The sequence below is a fragment of the Emys orbicularis genome, chromosome 2, assembly GCF_028017835.1.
Source record: "Emys orbicularis isolate rEmyOrb1 chromosome 2, rEmyOrb1.hap1, whole genome shotgun sequence".
In the NCBI taxonomy this organism is placed as follows: Eukaryota; Metazoa; Chordata; order Testudines; family Emydidae; genus Emys; species Emys orbicularis.
In genome coordinates, this window is record NC_088684.1 from 243,932,823 (window position 1) to 243,953,215 (window position 20,393).

Consider the following 20,393-nt stretch of genomic DNA (forward strand, 5'->3'; position numbering starts at 1 on the left):
CTGGACATGTACATTGTCAGAAGGAGGTGGTTGCCTTTGGTGCAGTGTATTTCACTGGAAACTTTACTGTTTTACAATACAGTATGTTCGGTCATCCAGTTGATCCTTCCAAAAATGTGTAATAATACAGCACTATGTACACTCACATTACAGATCGCACATCGCTGACCTGGATAACAGGAATTCCTCCTGGATATGATTGATTACAGTGCATACGTTGTTTATCTTGGCAATTTTTAAAATTGGTTTCTCCCACTTCCTTTGTTGTGGAGATTGCTCTTGATGAATGTAATACTTCAATGAACATGAAACCAGCTCTATCAATAACTACAGCAAAGCAGTGAATACCTGCGTTCAGGAAGAACCATAGTGACGTAATCCTCTAAATGTGCAATAGTAAACATATTCATTCGTTCATCAGTAGAAATGTTGCATTTCAGAGACCGTACATTATGTACTAGGAAGAGGGGGGATCTCTTATCTGGTACACTATGGTATCACTGATCACTAGAGAAAGTGTTATTTTTTTGGTTTTTTTTTGGTTTTTTGCATTATTGCTTGTGAGTAGAAATTTAGTGTGTCATAAAAAGAAAAAGCAAATAAACATTGTAGAAGGCCATGCTCCTGGAGATCATCCAATATCATCCCTTACTTGCAGGGCCGACGAGGGGGGGGGAAAAGCCGGTACAAATTACCGGGGCCCGGCGGTCCGGAAGCGGGCCCGGGGCCCGGCTTCTCCCCGCCTCTCATCGGCCCTGTTTAGCCGGGCCGCCCTTGCTGGGGGGCCACCGGGGCCCGAACCCGCTCTCGGCGGCCCTGCTTACTTGGAGGTTTCATTTTCCTAGGCCTTCCTCCAGTGAATCCAGATTCTCCCCAGAGGTCTGGTGGCAAAGACCAAACAGCAAACTGAAAACTCTTGCATCAAGGTCTTATAAAGAAAATAGCCCCTCCCTCCTGGCTATTGGTATCTGTTAGTCAAAGTTCAAAGCAGACAGACAGATTTTCTTTATCTCTTGGAAAGTCTGCCAGCAGGCCAGACTCCTCCACAATCTGTCCTGTTTTGAGGGAATAAGGCAGTTTGTATCTGGTCCCCTTTCCTACCATGTCTGTCTGGGAAGGCCTGCAAATTCCAGAAGCCCTAGTGGCTGAGAAAGAGAGAAGCCTTGCATCACTCTCATTTCAAGGTAGAAGTATATTGGTCCCTAGGCAGAGTTAGAAGCCTGGGTTCCCAAACCTCAAATTGCCACCCCCAGAATACTCCTTCACTCTTAGAGGTCATTCCCTTCACCCATGTGCCTTTTTAGCAATCTTACAGTTTTGTTATTGCCATTGTCACTGTCCCACATGACATTCTCATAAGCAAACTAGGGAAATGTGGTCTTGATAAAATTACTATAAGGCAGGTGCACAATTGGTTGAAAGGTCCTATTTAAAGAGTAGTTATCAGTGGTTTGCTGTCAAACGGGTAGGTTGTATCTAGTGGGTTTCCACAGGGGGTGAGTCCTGGGTATGATACTATTCAGTATTTTCATTAATGACTTGGATAATGGAGTCGAGAGTGTGTTTATAAAATTGGTGGATAACAGCATCTGGGAGGGGGTTGAAAGCACTTTAGAGAACAAGATTAGAATTCAAAATGACCTTGAAAATTGGAGAATTGGTCTGAAATCTATCAGATGAAATCCAGTAAAGACAAGTGCAAAGTATTTCACTTAGGAAATAAAAACCAAATGTACAAATACAAAATGGGGAATAACCGGCTAGGTGGTAGTACTGCTGGAATGAATCTAAAGGTTATAGTGGATCACAAATTGAATACAAGTCAAGAATGTGATGCAGTTGTGAAAAAGACTAATATTCTGGGGTGCATTAACAGTAGTGTTGTATGTAAGACACAGGAGGTAATTGTCACATTCTAATTGACACTTGAGGCCTCAGCTGGAGTATGGTGTCCAATTCTAGGCTGAACACTTTAGGAAAGATGTGGACAAATGAGAGAGAGTCCAGAGAAGAGCCACAAAAATGAAAAAAGGGTTTAGAAAACCTGGCCTGTTATGAAGGGTTAAAAAAACGGGGCATATTTAGTATTGAGAAAAGAAGACTAAGAGGAGACTTGACAATAGCCTTCAAATATATTAAGGGCCTTTATAAAAAGGACTGATCTATTGTTCTCCATGTCCGCTGAATGTAGGACAAAAAATAACAGGCTTAATCTGCAGCAAGGGAGATTTAAGTTAAATATTAGGAAAAACTTTCTAATGATAAGGTTAAGCTCTGGAATAGGCTTCTAAGAGAGGTTGTGGAATTCCCATCACTGGAAGTTTTTAAGAACAGGTTGGACAAACACCTGTCAGGGATGGTCTAGGTTTTCTTGGTCCTGCCTCAGCACTGGGGCCTGGACTTAATGACTTCTCAAGGTGCCTTCCAGTCCTACATTTCTATGTTGATTCTATGATTTATTTTTGTTTTCACAATAATTTAATGATTATGAAATATTAAATATCACTGAGAAGATTGATGCTTTTTGGAAGACAATAAGGACAAAGCAATGTTCAGTGAAGTTTGGCTGTATGGTGGTGGTGGGGACGGGGGGGAAGAGGTGGTAGAATTGAAAGGGGGCAAACTATCCAGATATGTTACATGAATTGAATATCACCAGCCTGCTGGAAGAGATGGAAACAGGCAGCAGCTAAGAAGATAATCTTAATAATCATTGATATTACAGTAAATAAAATCTTGCCCTGTGCTCTCTGAGCAACACTATATACAAGATTGACATGACATGTTAAACTCCTTATTTTAGGTCACTTGTGAGTTTTTTCATCTACTGTCCTTTGGTCTTAAATTTCTTATGCTTGTTCTCAGCACAGAAATTAGGTGTTTGAGAAAGTTTGATATAAATCCATTTGCTGTTTGTGAATTACAACGGTATCAAATAACTAATTTTATGTATTTTTTTAAATGTACTCTTTTGCATTCAAAATAGCACAAGATGCTTTTTTATTTTTTACATATTAGTAAATCAGCAAATCAGATACAGATTTCACCCAGGCCATTTTACAAACTTTCCGTATGATGTATTATGTTCCTTAATGTGAATTATGTCCTTTGTAATACATCATATCCCCGCATTTATTATTGCAAAAGGGGTTACAGTCTGTGGCCCCAATCCTGCAAGTTGCAATGCATGGGCAGACCTCTGTACCCACATAGAACCTCACTGATTTCAGTGGAGCTACCATCAAGCTGATGGAGCAACTCGTGGAGAATACCTTTCAGGATCATGACCTGACTCTCTGTAACCAACAGGCTTTCAGTGACACATTCTCTGTCGCATATCCAAATTACTTCATAATAATGTCAAGCTCTGATATAACATATAGGTTCATAAAACCTCCGATTTTGAGTAACAGTAAAATATTAAGATTGTTAAATATGTAAACAAACAAAAAAAAGCACTTACTCCCAAAGAGGATGCAAGATGATCACCTCTAACATGTGACTCTAACAGCCAGTTAAAGAAGCAGGGTTTGGGAACACATTAAATTCAGATCTCCCATCCAGACACGAAGTATCTTTCAAAACATTAAAAACGAGGCCTACCAGATTCTGCCTATACATTCAGTAGGCAAAGCTCTCAGCTGAAAAATATGGGAAACACACACATTTTGGGAATTGACAATGTGTATTCTTTAAAGCAACTATATAGATACACAGAAGCCTTTGCATGATTCCATATCATACAAAGATCTAGCACTTTGTACATGGTTCATCTGTAATTTTTACGTTTTAATAAGACATATTTTGTCTACTTTAAAATGGGCCATATTCACAGTTCCAGTTTATTGTACATATTGTATATTGTATGGTGAAGTTTCTTGCTTGACTTAAATGAGTTTAGTTATAAACTGTGCATGCAGATCTCAAGTGATAGTCTTTTAATAGATGTCAGATACACTTTATTGCTACCCTCTTTTATTTCAGTAACATTTTAATTAATTCACACTGATTGAATAAATGTACATTGAGACTTGTTTCCTAATGAGGGCACATTTAGAGGAAAGGTTTTGCATCATTCTGATATCCTGTGGGTAATTATATTCTAATTATATGGTGGGGGGAAAAGTCTATAACTCAGTGCTGATATTGTTCATTGGACCCAATTAATTACATGCACATAATGAAAGTTCATGATAAAGTTGACTGGCAGTGAGTTTAAAAATCTTTAACTCAATTGAATCCTAGCCTAGCATGAGTATAGAATTAGACTATAATCAGGTTAGAAATGGAGTATTGGAATGGGATGAGTGAGTCTCCAATAAGAAAGAAAAGCTGCTCTCTCTTTACAATATGGCTTTTTATATGAAGCAAAAAAGGAGTAAGGCAGCCTGACATCTTGGCTTCTCTATTTTGGTGCCTTCTCTCTCTTTGTTTCATTTTATCAATGTACAACCACACCGTTCTTTCTATCAGTGTAAACAAGTAATAGAATAATTAGATTTTCTCTCTATCCACTCTAAATCATATATGTTCCTTTGTGTAACAACAAACCAACCAAATCACATAATATGATTTATACATAATAAATCTGATTCTACTGTCACTTTTACCGCTTTCACTCTGGTGAAACTTCATTTACTTCATTGGAGTTACTGCATATAATTACTTCAATCCATGTAAATGATCTTAAAAACCATAATCCAAACTTTGTATTTACGAATCAAGGTACAAACTGTAAACCCTTATGTACATTGACTTTACATTGGGTATATTATGAAGCTCCACACATCATTGTTTCCATAGTAACTAATCAATTTCAAAAAGAAAAAGTGGAGTGACATTAAGCTGTATCAAAAAGTGAAAGAAATAAAATGGATAAAATTGACCATAAAGCAAATTGAGCATAAAGTCAGCATGTGGTGATGTGGGGGGTTTATTGCCAGTAGTTAGGATTATCTGCCTAAGGCTACATCTACACTACAGGGGGGGGTTGATTTAAGATACGCAAATTCAGCTACGCGAATAGCGTAGCTGAATTCGACGTATCAGATCCGACTTACCCTGTTGTGAGGACGGCGGCAAAATCGACTGCCGCGGCTCCCAGTCGACGGCGCTTACTCCCACCTCCGCTGGTGGAGTAAGCGCGTCGATTCGAGGATCGATTGTCGCGTCCTGACGAGACGCGATAAGTCGATCCCCAAGAGATCGATTTCTACCCGCCGATTCAGGCGGGTAGTGTAGACCTAGCCTGAGTCATTGTTGGGCCATTCCTGAGTGATTTGGTCACTCCTAAAAGTTATTGCAATAGAAACCTTAGAATACCTCACACTGTCTTACATTCTCTTGCATAAATCAATTCAGATTTTCTTTTATCTGGTGAAAATACACATTATAAAATCAAGCTTTATGATGCATAGGAAAGGTAAGTGACTTGGCAATGGCATGACAGGAAATGTGTGACAGAATTGGGAATTAGTTCTCCTGGATCCTATTCCTGTGCCTTAACCTTAAGACTGTTCATCTGTTCTTCTCATGTACAGTGTATGGGTGAAATTCACTCTTGTGCAGAGAGTCAGCTCAAAGCCTATGCACCTTTTAAACCCTCAAAAAAGATGTTAAGTAGGTCATAGGACTTGTTCAGGGCTTCTGCAGAGGGGTAAATTTCACCCTATTTAAGTAACTTATATTTTACACTAGTAAGCATTATTTGTGTATGTCCTTGCACTGCAAAATTTATATAATAGTGTTGCACACCATATAATGAAACTGTGAGATTAAAACACAGAGAAAGGTATTTTCCTCAAACACATTATATCAAATTTCAGATTCAGTTCTCTGCAAATCTAAAACAGTTGAAATACAATGGTGTTCTTATCTACAGCAAGAGTTTTTCCATTTATTTGAAGTCAGATTGAAATTAATAATTGCCCTGGAGGAAAGAAAGTATCTTTCCAACTAATTATCTGTATTGCAAACACAGTTCAATGTTAAAATGAATAAGATGCTGATAAACTGAAATGGCAGACATTCAATCATTTTGAATTATACCTCGCTGCCTGCCCGCCCCATCGCTGTTATCCATTCCTAAATTTGTTTCTCGGATCATCTTCCATTGGACTTTAATACACGTTTATCTTAAATCTACTATTTCAGTTTGTATCTTCTTTCTTAGAGGATCGTGTATTATTAGCTACTATGGTATACGTTTATTTTAGGTTTTAAATGTAAGTAATAAGCCATGCTGTCTTGGATCTTACTGTTGATGCATTCTTTGAGTGCACTCTGAGTTGTGAGATCAAAGGCCAACTGTTTTCAGTCGCTCAAGAAGTGCACCAATGGTCCAGAAATGTGAACACAGGAAAAAAATAATCTGTTTGTGATCTTAATAGGACTTTTTTATTTTTTTAATTTGATAGCTAAACACTTAACAAAAATATCAGACTCCATTTTTGCACAAAGATAGCCTTGTTCTCAAAATAGCTTACACAATAGAGTACAAGGGAAAGAGTAATTAATAGAGAAAATGTTCTAAACAACTTATCTGTGCTATTTTTGGTTTACATTCACCAGTACAGCCCAGCAGCTTTGTGGTACTCTCCTGTTGCAAAGCAGTCTCATATTTAACGTAACCAGACAGCTGAGGGAAACCTTGGGAGGCATAGAGAGAGCCTCTATAGTAGCTCTGAGGCTGTCCCCTCTCCTGGCCTCCAGTGCAGGCATATAGCTAAGGGAAAGAGGTTTGGCCGAGATGTCCAGGTACCTGACTGATCACGGGCTGCTGGCGTAGCCCCTTGGGAATGAGGGCAGCTCGTGCAAGATTAGAGCAGCCTGCTTTTAAAAAATACGTAGATGTGGATGTCAACAATCTCTTCCATCTTTGATCTGGCTCTTACTTTCATGTTTGTGTAATATTATTGAAAAGCTTGTAATAAAACAGCTCTCACAATAAATGGGTAACTCAGGTTTTCTTTGACCCTTGTTAGTCAGTTGGCACAGAGACAGCTTTTGCTAAATGATCTGCTCCTGGAGATTCATGGAGATCAGATGCCCATGTATCTATTTGCTCCATCAGTTGCTTTCAATACAGTTTATTGCACACCCTAGTGCGAGTAGACAGAGCTGTATTTGTGAATGTCACAATTTCATTTTTTAAAATGTGTAGTAGTGTATACCTTTGCCTATCAACAGAAAACAGAAATAATTTATGTACATGCACACTGTATAGTTTCTTAACCAATTAGTAGAAAAAGATGGTTTATCAGATGCTCCTGGCTTTGGACTAGGATTCAAAAAATTAAAAGGACAAAAAAAGAAGAAAATATTTACAAGAAGCAAAAGGTGTCTCTTTAAACTATTTCAGGCAACACAGACATTCTTTCCACATTCTTTCTCTGAATCTGTAACCAAGTGTTCTCAGCCTCATTCTCAGAAATATGAATCATGTGATGTGGTAGCCATAATGCTGTGAGAATATACTTTTGTGGAAGAGTGTCAGAAATAGGAATAAACCAGCTCACTTATTTGTTGATTACTTGTTCAGCATGACTGTTGTAACTTAATGTTCCTTTTAGTGGATTTCCCCTCCCACCTCCCATTGTTCTAATGTTTTAGCTGAAACATTTTTTTTCCCAACAGACTCTACCCACTTTAGGAGTTTCACTCCCTGAGGTGCGTAACATAGAGGTGTCCACATATACATACGTGTAAAAGGGTCTTGATATTGCAACATTCTTCTTGCAATAAAGTGCATTTTGGGGCTAGCCTAGTGGTTTAGTGGTGGAAGTCTACATTGTCATTTGAAAAGGCCTATTTCAGTTTTCAGGTTCTCTCTCTCTTATCTGGAGGCAGTGCTTCATGGTACTCAACAGTGATTCCCTGGAGTGATATTGAGTGATCCACGTTCCATCCTATCTATCAGCCAAAGGATAGTATGACAAAGTGGGGAATGTGAGGGGGAGAAAAGGGGATATGAAAGGTGGGAAAATGTGTAGAATTAGAGTACTCACTTGGTGTAACAAGGGTTGTTTTAAATGTTATCAACCTGACGAATGGACAGAAGAGCAGAACGATTTGATTCCTTAAGCCATCAAAATGTACATTAACTTTTCAAAATGCTACATTAAGTAACTCTCACTCAACTTCACCCATGTCCATCAGACAAAATAATTTACAGCTACATCATTCATTTTGTATGTCCTAATGAAAAAAATCATTGAATAGAACATAGTTGTAGTATAAATGTCTCCCACCTTGGAAATAAATGTCTGCATTTTGCAATTTCATTTATTTTAAGTGTCAGCTTTGCCTAACATTAATTTAAAAGTTGTGCACCATTATTCAGAAATGTTTTTATTAAATTGTTATTATCTCTTTAAAATGCCATTTTTAGTTTCTGATAAAACCTTGGATATCATAGTAATATCCCAATTCTTAAAAAAATATTCCTTTTAAATTGTAATTAGAAAGGAACCTTCATTTAGATTTTCTTTGATAGACGTATACAGAACATCAGTGCCAGGGAATCTGAGAGAAAAATTTTTGGCCATGAAATGTAAATTTTTCTGTATTTGTATTATTGCAAATGTACAGTAAACAGTCAAGATGTAGGTCATAGTATAAATGTATTTCTACTATGAGCCAGATCCTTGTTGGTGCAACGCACATAAAAAACCTGTGCCTAGCAGCAGGAGTGTGGAATAGAAGGTGGACAGTCCCTTATCTGCCCCTTCCAAAACATTACAGAGAGGACACTCTTCTGGCACCCAGTGACATACTCTGGTGTCCTATATGTCCTATATCTAAGATAGATGGCAGGAAGTACAGAGATTGCTGAGTATAGGCTAGCCTGTGTACATGACAGACCAAAATAAGGCAATTCATGATCCTAAGCACACTGCAACATGCCACTCACTCTGGTTCTGCCACTACATCCCTGCCCCAGCAACGTGACGCCACCATCACTTGGAAAAGTGACAGCAGGTGCCCATAATAGAGAAACACTGTTTTGGTTCTGTACATTTGAGATGTTTAGAGTTGCAGGATTGATGGATGTATTGCAACACCGTTTTTGAAGCAGGCATTAGATTCACTGAGGCAGTCCCTTGTGGGAATGTCCTGTAGAAGTTAATACAAAATAAATATACATTTTTAGAAATCACTGTAAAACAATAGATTATAGTAGATAATGTCTGTTCTGTAGATTTTCATAACCTCTAATGGAGTTCTATAGCAGGAATATAAATTTTCCATTATACTCTATAGGGTATAGAGATGCTATAGAAAACTCCTATATTTCTCTTCAAGCCTGTAGATTTTTCTGTTTCCAGTGTATGGAGAAATTTTATAGTATAACTGTGCAGGAGAAGCTTTCTTGTTCAGTTAGGCAAATTGTTCTCTAACCCAGACCACAAGTAATACAAGCTGGATAAAGGAGGTTGCTGGAAATGGAAGTATCAGTCATAGTGCCAACTGAGGGGCTTTGCTGTTATCTGTGTCTCACGCTGGGATTAAAAAAAAAAAAACCAACAACTGTGCTTGAGGTAATCATCACTTGCTGCTTCTAGTTTGTGAATGATCAATAACAGCAGGTTTGGGCATTGTGGTAAACATCGCTTTTGTCAAGACCATTCTCAGCAATGTAAAAATACTTTTTCTCTGAGAAACAGCATGGTGTAAAAAGAGATTTTTAACAGCACATATTAGGAATAGACCTATTTTTAAAAATAATTTATTTTCTCTCTTTTAAAATTATTTCCCCCTTTATATGTTAGATTTTACCCCTTTTCCTTATCTTCAGAGTTCTGGAGTTACTATACAATATGTTGCTCAATTTAACACTATTTAGAATTTGAATTCTCCCCAATCCCCTGACTTCTGTCCTTAAACCATTTTTGTATATCAGCCACAGATGGTTTGAGATTTGAAAATACTGCAACATCAATAGCCATATTTGATCTTTTGCACCAAGGTATTACAAAATCCTACTTAACTCAGGTATTTTCTCTTCATGTAGTTCTTATTAATTTTTGAGTGATTGATGTTGATGATGATAATTATTTCCAAAGTTGTTTAGAATGTTTTTTGTTGTGCAAAATTTGTTTTAATATTTGAAATTGTCTCTCTTTGCTCATAGCACTAACAGATTTCCCATTTAAAAAATACTAGAGTGAGTGGCACAGTGGATTTGTGCAAGGCATACCTGAGTTTAACTCTTGTGTTAGCTAAAAAATGAAAATCAGATTGGTTGTCTCATCCTGGTCCCAATTTGTAAAAATCATAAAAGCCATGCACTGTTGACAGTCTTAGGGGCAACACAGAGTGTGTGTGTTTTGCAGGTCAGTGCTGAGATGCATTGCCAAGGTTGTTCAGGTAAGCTTGTACAATGCCTGGCCAACACTGTTAATCTGTCACTTGAATAATCATTAAATGTACTTTGATATTTAAAACAACGAAGTTACGTGCCAGATTCTTGGGCCCTGTGAAGGGGCATGTCCTCACACTGGTATGGAGGAGACTAACAAGCTCTTCTGGGCATGTTCCACACTAACAAGATGCACCTTGAAGGGGCAGGAGATTAAAAGGGGGAACTTACCACTGGAGGGGGTGGTGAACAGGAAGAAGGCTGCTCCACCCAGAGACTGAGGGTAACAGAAGTAGTTCAGCAGAGGAGGAAACAGTCACAAGATGCACTAAACCCGAAACCGTTCTGATTGACAGCAAAGCAATATGCGCCAGGAAGAGGGGTAGAAAGTAAACCCCACGAAGGGGTAATATACTCTGGGAGACTAAGCCCTTAGAGCTGAATATCCAGGGGCTGTCTGAGAGACTGGCCCTCTTTCCAGACAGATCCTCCTTCCTCACAAGGGGAAGGGAAGAGGAGGAGCCAATCCTCCATCCCTGTGCGGTTGCCTCAGAAAGCTTCCCCAAGTGCCGGAGGGTAAACAATGGACGGTGCAGGGAGCCCCTTCCCAGCCCACTATAATCCTATTGTACTGGTACAGAAGTGCAAAACATCCAGAAGGCCAAAACATCCAACTGAACTGGCCTCTTGAAGATTCTCCCTGTATAGGGAAAATATCCAGCAAGTATAGAGTGCCATATCTGTTCTGTGCTATACACCTGTAGGCTCCTATTGGAAGTCAGAATGCTACTGTCCTTCAGCAATCCCTCCCTGCTGAAAAGGTCTCTTTGTGGCCATAGGCAGCCAGGTACAACTTAGAGCATCCTGAGGCAACTAGGAGCACTAATTTCTGCCAGGGCAAGAATGACCTCTGCCCAGCCCCTAATTTTGGGAACACAATGATGGTACAAAGCCACTGCTGCCCCCCAGCTAAACCCCAATAACAATAGTGCTGTTCAGGCATTGTACTAAGCTGAATGCCTGTCAGCTATGCCAGAGAATCTGTGTCAAAATCTCTTACTAATTAGTTTAAACTCCTTTAGAAAGAATGGGACAAAATAATTGCAGTGAAACCCCATTGGCTTTGTTGCAAGTACCCCAGGGATTGATTTGCCCCAGTATGTAACATAAGCTGTGGCATTTAATACATTGCTTATTGAGCACAGTTGGGGGGAGTGAGGGTAGTGGCACAAAAGTGCCCTTCATGTGGTTTCCTGCTGAGGTAGTTCTGTGCCAGTCTAATCCCCTGGCTAGTTTAAAGCCCCTTTGCATGTCTGGAGTGATATAAAATTAATGGAGCACAGCCCAGGATTGGGGACACAGATTTTAAGTAATCAAGATCTGCCATATCATTTTGCATTGTATTTTGTGGACATATGAAAAAGGACATGATGGATCTATTTTATAAATAGAATAAGTAGAATTCTGCCTCTTTTTAATTTTAATGGTATCACAAAGTTTGGTGAAACTAGTTGATAAACAGTTGAAAATCTGGTTGTCAAATCTCACAGTATTTCTCTTTCTAAAGAGTTGTATCTTCTCTGCCTTTCAACCACCCATATGCCCTATGCATCAATATTATCAGAAGTTGCCAACCTCTTAGAAGTCTGATGTAGGTTAGCTATGCTCTCTGTATATTGTTTCCCTATTCCACAAAATGTATCTTTGATAAAAGATTTCTCTTAAATCTATATAGTCAGTTTATTACAGTACCTGAAAGTATAAGTATATTTTGCCAGTACCCAATGAAAGTGCCCTCAAAAAACTGTCTGTCCTGCATCAGAAACAGTTTTCTAGAGATTAGTGATCTGTTAAAGAATTTCATTTTAAATTATTAGGATTTTATCTGATTAGCTTCCACGTTAGAGAACCTAGACCTGGCAGATGGGGATAATACAATGTCAGATTATCTTTCACACCATTGCATTTGTTTTGTGATTGGACAGTTGTCATCTATCTATTGCCTAGTCTCTGTGGCACGTCTAGGCACATAAATAGATGTTGTGTGAAGTACCCAAACATCACATAGTGACTTGACCGAGATCTCATTTTGCTAATGCAGGATCTGAATGTTTGCCTCTAGTGGAAAAGCTAGTACGTGGTTCCACTACGTCAGCTAGAGTAAACTTGTATTCCATGTTAAAATGCCCTTTTGTACTTTTCTTCTAGGAAAGACAGGCAACTATGAAAAAAGAAAAGAGTTGCCCCCAGCAAATGAACAAATTGGGAGAACGGACTAAGATGCAAAGAGCAAATTCTGTCACTGTAGATGGACAAGGACTTCAGGTGTGGTGGTGGTTGTTGTTGTTTTATATGGCATTTATAGGTTAAGAGAAGACAATACACTGAGCAACCTTAAAAAGGAACCATTTCCTACAGTATGGTATGAATATTTCCAATTCTTCTAAATATTGGAAAATACTACCATTTACCTTACAATAATGTAAATGTTTCCTTCTCTAAGAATGTAATCTGTGCAAGATTCTCATTCCTGGTTCTCAGCTCTCTAGAATGAGACAGGTGGAACTTCTGAAGCTCTTAAAGTATTTTTAGCCACAAAAATGTTCCGGTACCAGGCTGAAGCATGATTCAAGCCCCTCAGTAGCTGATTGTACAGCCTATGTTGTCCATACTTTGCAGATAACACTAAGCTCTGTGTTTCCATTTATCTGATACATGGTGAAGGGACTCCATTTTAATTTATTTTGTAAAGCACCATGCACACACATGGGAACTATATGAACAATAATAGAGTAATACCATGTTTCTTACCAGTATTCAAGCTTGGTTGAAGGCAAAATTGCTGAGGCTTTGTCCATATGAGCCTGAGTTTATAGTAGTAGGTCTGGGAAACAACCGGAAGATATGGCAAAAGTGATATCTGCGCCTTTGGTTGAGGGAGTTTACCTGCATTTTGTAAGACAGGTTCAAAGCTTGGGGATTTATTGGATTCTTTACTACTTTAGAACACCCTGCTAGTGCTAGTGATGAAAAGTACTTTTATTATTTGTTTGGCCAGGAAGCTGTTTCTTGGAATCTACGTGACCCAGTTGCACCGTAGGGCCCATTAGGGTGTTTCTGTTGGAATTTTCAGAAGCACTAAGGTGCAGTTTCAGGTATTGGTTTAACTTTTAAAGTCTTAAATGGCTTGGTTCATCCTGTGTACTTCAAAGTCCCCCTTTTTCCTCATGTGGTGCTGCAGCAGTTGGCAGTAAAATGACTGTACCTACTTGGACAAGGAATCTGGGTGAAGCCAAGCAGAGACAACTGTGATACCTGTACACCAATGCAAGGAGCCTGTGTAACAAAATGCTAGAACTAGAACCAGATATATAGGGGTAATGGAAACACGGTGGAATAGTAGTCATGCTTGGAATACAGGTATTGACGGGTATGTGCTGCTCAGGAAAGATAGAGATAAAGGTAAAGATGGTGGAGTAGTATCGTATACCAATGGTGAGGTAGACTATAAAGAAAATAGAATTGGTGTAAGGAATAAAATGAAATCTGTTTGGTGTAAGGGATAAAATCAAATAACTTTGGGGAAGAAAGGCAACAGTGGGATGGGGCTTGGGGACTGCTACAGACCTCCAGGATCTGATTTGTATAAGGACAGAGACTTCTTTAACATTTTTAATGAAATAAATACTGCTGGGAATTGTGTGATTATGGGAGACTTTAATTTCCCAGATATAGACAAGAGGACAAGTGCTACTAATAATGATAGAACCCAGATATTCCTGGATATGATAGCCAACAGATTTCTTCACCAAATAGTCACTGAACCAACAAGAGGGGATGCTATTATAAATTTAGTATCGATAAGTAGCGAGAATTACTAGGAGGGCAACCTTGGTTTGAGTGATCATGACTTAACGCAGTGTAAGCTAAAATTACATCTGCAGCTGGGGGCCTTGATTTTAAAACGGCAATTTTAAAAAAATTAAGAGAATTAGTTAGGGAAGTTAACTGGACTGAAGTCAAGAATCTGAATGTGGATGAGGCTTGGAATTACTTTAAGACAGAATTGGAGAAACTATCTAGAGTCTTCATCCCAAGCAAAGGGAAACAATTTGTAGGGAAGAGTTGCAGACAAAACTGGCTGAACAAGCGTCTCAAACAAAATATTAAGAGAAAGCAGAAAGCCTGCAAGGAATGTAAGAAGAGATGGATCATAAAGGAAAGCTACCTACTGGAGGTCAGAAGGTGTAGGGGAAAAGTGAGAACTGCCAAAAGCCAAGCAGAGTTGGAGTTTACAAAGGAAATTAAAACCAACAATAAAAGATACTTTAGCCATAGGAAGAAAACAAGGAAAGAACTGGAACCACTAAGGACAGAGGATGGGTGGAGATTAAAGATAATATAGGTATAGTCCAACACCCAACCGAATACTTTGCGTCAGTTTTTAATAAGAATAATGAGGAGTTTGGGGGGCAGTAGCAGGTGGCTAATGGAAATGAGGATATGTAAGTAGAAATTACTACATCTGAGGGGGAAGTCAAACAACTTAATGGGACCAAATCAGGGACCTAGATAATCTTCATCCAAGAATATTAAAAAGGAACTGGCACATGAAATTGCAAACTCAATAGCAAGGATTTTTAATAAATCTGTAAACTCAGGGGTTGTGCCCTGTGACTTGAGAATTGCAAATATAGTACCTATAATTAAGAAAGGAAGAAAAAGTGATCCAGGAAACTACAGTCCCATTAGTTTGACTTCAGTTGTATGCAAAGTCTTGGAACAAATTTTGAAAGAGAAAGTAGTTAAGGACACAGAGGTAAATGGTAATTGGGATAAAATACAACATGGTTTTACATGACCTTACAAAATTTACTAGTGCGAAATGCAAGGTCATGCATTTAGGGACTAACAACAAGAATTTTTGCTATAAGCTTCGGACGTATCAGTTGGAAGCAACAGAGCAAGAGAAAGACCTTGTCAATCGCAGGATGACTATGAATTGCCAATATGATGTGGGCATGAAAAAAGGCTCAAGAAATACTAGGATGCATCAGGAGAGGTATTTCCAGTAGAGAAAGAGAGGTGTTATTACCATTGTACAAGGCCTCTGTGACATTTCACTCCATATTCTTTATGAATATATGCTTATGATACATATATGACATAACTGAGATATACTTTATGCAAGCTGGCTCATGTAAGATATGTTTGGAAAGGTTATGATTTACTGAATATAATTATCCAATTTGTATGCCTGTATCATTTCTGTATCTGAAGTTAGGAATATTAACTATATATCTGTATTTCAAATGTGTTACTTTGGGTGTCAACCCCAACCAGCCCTTCAGGTACAACAGTGGAAAAGCCAGACAGGGCTAATGGGCCATTATCAGAGACAATGGACTCTGAAAGAGGTTAGTCTTCCTGTGGACGCTGGAGACAGTCTACGAGCAATGGCTGCCACAGCCATGCAGAGACAGGCGGCTGAGTCACCGGTACTTAGAATCATAGAATATCAGGATTGGAAGGGACCTCAGGAGGTCATCTAGTCCAACCCCCTGCTCAAAGCAGAACCAATCCCCAGACAGATTTTTGCCCCAGATCCCTAAATGGCCCCCTCAAGGATTGAACTCACAATCCTGAGTTTAGCAGGCCAATGCTCAAACCACTGAGCTATCCCCTCCCCTTTTGGAATGCCAGTGGTTTTTCACTAGAAGACTAAGGGTTCCCTCCTTGCACAAGAACTATATAAGGCAGGGGAATTACATCATTATGGTTCTCCTCTGCCTCCCCACCCAAAGAGACACTGAAAAACACCTGGAGGCAAGAACTGAATGGGGTGGGGGAGAAGGGTTGAACCCAAGCTGGGTTAAAAGGGCATCTCACTTGTGAGTAATAATACTTGAGGTCTCAAGAGGGAGACCAGTGCAGTTGCCTTTCAAGACTTCCTGTAATCTGCCTGCAACAATATCTAGGGTGAGAAATTCTATTTGTAACAATTTCTTTAGTGAAACTAGCTTAGTTTGCGTGTTTGGTTTCATTTGCTTAGTAATCTGCTTTGTTCTATCTGCTACCCCTTTTACCACTTGAAATCTGCCTTTTGTAGTTAATAAAATGTGTTTTGTTTATTATTAAACCCAGTTTCTGCAATTTCTAACTGGGTGTGTGTGGGGGGAGAAGTTTTGCATAGCTTCCTCCACATTGAGGGAAGAGGCGGATTTTATAATATATCTTTGGCTCTGCACTCCAGTGGAGGTGGACACCTGTGTGCTGAGGCAAGTCCCTGAAACTGAGCCTTCCCAGAACTGATCTCAATGTCTGTTTCGTTCTGCAGTTGGGTGTAGCCCTGCCTCTGTGTGTGTTGGAGGAGGTTTAATAGCCTGACTCAGCAAGACAGGTAAAAAGGGTGCCCAAACTGGCATAAGAGGCGGGCTCAGTGGTATCTCAAGGAGTCCAACCTGTCACAGCCTCATCTGGAATACTGTGTGCAGTTCTAGTCTTCCGTGTTTAAGAAAGATGAATTCAGACTGGAACAGGTGCAGAGAAGGACTACTAGGATGACTAGGGGAATGGAGAACCTACCTTATGAGAGGAGATTTAAAGAGGTTGGCTTGTTTAGCCTAAGAAAACAAAGGCTGAGGGGAGATATGATTGCTCTCTATAAATACATCAGAGCGATAAACACCAGGGAGGGAGAGGAGTCATTTAAGTTAAGGGCTAATGTGGCACAAAAGCAAATGGATATAAACTGGCCATCAATATGTTTAGGCTTGAAATTAGACAAAGGATTCTAACCATCAAAGGAGTGAAGTTCTGGAACAGCCTTTGAAGGGACATAGTGGGGGCAAAAACCTAATGTGTGTCAAGAGTGAACTTGGTATGTTTATGGAGGGGATAGTTGATGAGAGTGCCTAAAATGCCATATGGTCCATCCATGACTGCTATCAGCAAATACCTCAAATGGCTGGAGATGGAACACTAGATGGGGAGGGCTCTGAGTTAGTACAGAGAATTCTTTCCCAGGTTTCTGACTGGTGGGTCTCACCCATCTGCTCAGGGTCTAACTGGTTGCCATATATGGAGTCGGGGAAGAATTTTCCCCCAGGTCAGAGTGGCAGAGACTCTGGGAGGTTTTCACTTTGCTCTGCAGCATGGTTTAAACTAGAGTAAATGATGCACTCTCTATAACTTGAAGTCATTAAATCAAGATTTGAAGACTTCAGTAACTCAGGCAGATGCTATGGGTCTATTACAGGGTGGACGGGTGAGGTATTGTGGTCTGTGATGTGCAGGAGGTCAGAGTAGATGATCATGATGGTCCTTTTGGTTGTAAAGTCTATGGATCTATGCGATTCTCCAGATCTGTGAGGGTTTTAATTTTTGAACTTATTTTATAATTCTTCCTAACAACGTTTATATAAGGACTCAGATTTGGTTAATAAATATAGTAAATTGTCCATTCATATTGTTGTCCTAATTTTCTGTATAAAGAAACTCTGATGCTAAATTTTTGTAGCTGGGTAATTAAGGTTAATGTGTATTTTTACTACTTAATTACACCGTTAGATAACAAATGCTTATACTTCGTTGGATCAATAATAATCCAAGACAAAATTTTTATTTTATAATGTTGCCATCTCCCTATAAAATATAGAAACTGCCATCAGTAATTTACTCAAAACAGGTGTTCAGGCAGTTTAACTTGGAAGACAAATATTTGGAGCAGAAAACTTAATAATTGGCACTTATTTACTGTTTTATAGTCTCAAAACACTATATAAACATTAACAGAGCCTCACAACATTTCTGTGAGATTGGTAGTATGCTTCTCATTTTAAAGATATATCTGGTGTTCTCCTATTGAAAACAATGGCAAGACTTCTACTGCAGGATTGGGCCCAGATAATTTAAGTGACCTGTTCTATAACTTCAGGAAGGCCTTCTTTAAATTAAATTAAGGCATGAAAATGTTCACTAATTTAGTCTAAATCTCAGGTTGCATTTTGAATTATCTGGAAATGTCTACATTATTTAGAAAAGTCATTTAGAAAAGCTATAAGGAATTAATTGAAAGAGACCTTATTTTTTTCAGAATGGAATAGAATAGAAATTGATTATTAGGCTATTTAGATGGTCCAAGAACTTTTACCTATGATAATATGGTTGGACTTTGAAATATAAAAGCTTTGAAAGGGAAATAATAGCATCTATGAGATTTATTTTTTTGTTTAGAAAAGTATCAAGAAAAAAACATAATCACAGAAGAAAGTGCAGGTAACTCAGTGGCATTGAGGATCTGTGCTACTTAGAGAAGACTATTAATCATAGTTAAGCACATTAATCTTACTTCTTTCTAGCTAACCAGCATAATGATCAGGATTATTATTTCTAATTAGAGGAAGTAATAGATCATGTGTAACCTTAAGATGAGTCTCATTAATTAACCTGAGTCCTAAGGGATTTCAGATAGGTAGTCCATCTTTGTCACAATGAGTATCATTGGTTCACAGGAACAAACATCACTGGAATTGGACTAAACAACTAAAATTAATTAAAATTATAGATAAGAAATAAATATATGACAATCCTTAATATATCCTGCAATTTTATATCCAAAGTATATTGATGCACAAACATCCAATGCATACTCTGTATAGGTATATTGGGCCTGCTTCTGATGTTGTATTGGTTTTACACTTGGGTAACTACGTTGACTTCACTGGACTTTACCCTGGTGTAAATTAGATCAGAATCAGATCCACTCTGTATATAATTATAGGTGGAACTGGTAGTGCTATCTATAGGTAAGGTTGCCTGACACTTTACATTGTAAGACCTTTTTTCAGTTGCTTATTGCATTATCAAACTTTAACTGAATTTTTCCATGGTATATGTCTGTCTTAGACTGAATATTTTGGAAGTTTTCACTGAAAAGGTTTCACCATTTCAGAGAATAATATTAAGGAGAAATACTTTATTTTGCCATTTTTTTTAAAAAAAAGTACAGTTATTTCATTAGAAGCACTAGTGCCTCAGTGCTTTGGAGCAAGGACTTGAATTTTGATAGAGAAACTGATTTTTGTATTCAGTATGTGCTTTTTGCTGGCTCCTTCAAAAATCAACCTAATCTGGCCAATTTATAAACCTTTGAAAAATCTCAGTTTGTACATACTCAGTGGAGACTTGCTAAAGTTTAGCAAATAAACTCCCTGAAGATTCCATCTGCACTGAATATGCTCCAGCCCAGGGCTACAGGAGCGGAACAGGACTTTGCCACGGGGATCAGACATTACAGCTGAGAGCAGGGACATTCTTAATACTGGCTTTTGCTAACTTGTGAGTGCTCAACTTTACAACCTTAATGTTCGTTTAAGGTGTTTTTTCATGTAATGTTTGTATAAAATGGTGTGGAGAACTTTAATGTAAAACTGTTGCTTAATGGATTGAAAAGGGATACAGGATCAGATCCTCAGCTGATGAATATTTTCATAAATTCATTTATGTCAATCAAGCTATGATAATTTACATCAGCTGAGGATGTGCCCCATAATATCTGAAAGTGCAGAGCAATTATATTGTCTACTAAGGTGGTGATAGTTTTGCTTCTAAGCTAAAAACTGATGTCAATATCTATTATGTTACATCCCCAACTGAGGGAGGGGAAGCAGATAGAGAGCATTCACTTCTCCAATATTAGTATTTCTATCTTTGACTGGTACTGATTGCTACACTTTTAAAAAAAAATGCATGGTTTTATGCCATTTCAATTAGTGAGGGTTAGTAACATAAAAAAAATACTGATCATCTTGTGATGTAACCTTTAGGTTCAACATTTCACATAGTTTAGACACACCTGGAGACTTGGCTGAAAACATACCCCAAAGGACAGGGAATGCTAGTTTTAAATTGTTTTAAAAAGACACTTTTTTCTTGAGACCTTGTGTTTTCTTTATTGCTTTTCTGCCATGGGATATACCTGCTCTCTCAGATCAAAGTCATTAATTTCTTGCATCAGCAGATGTGTACATTC

The 20,393-nt window shown here is 38.5% G+C and overlaps 1 protein-coding gene across 4 annotated transcripts in view; it reads left to right on the plus strand.

Moving 5' to 3' along the window:
• Window positions 1-20,393, plus strand: part of DGKB (diacylglycerol kinase beta) — a 449,520-nt gene that overhangs the window by 141,482 nt on the left and 287,645 nt on the right. For 2 of the 4 annotated variants that reach the window (XM_065397765.1, XM_065397767.1), the window contains 2 exons: window positions 7,636-7,668; window positions 12,569-12,685. In XM_065397765.1, the coding sequence (XP_065253837.1) occupies window positions 7,636-7,668; window positions 12,569-12,685 (150 nt within the window). The remainder of the gene's footprint in view (window positions 1-7,635; window positions 7,669-12,568; window positions 12,686-20,393) is intronic. The other 2 variants (XM_065397766.1, XM_065397769.1) reach the window with 1 other exon arrangement.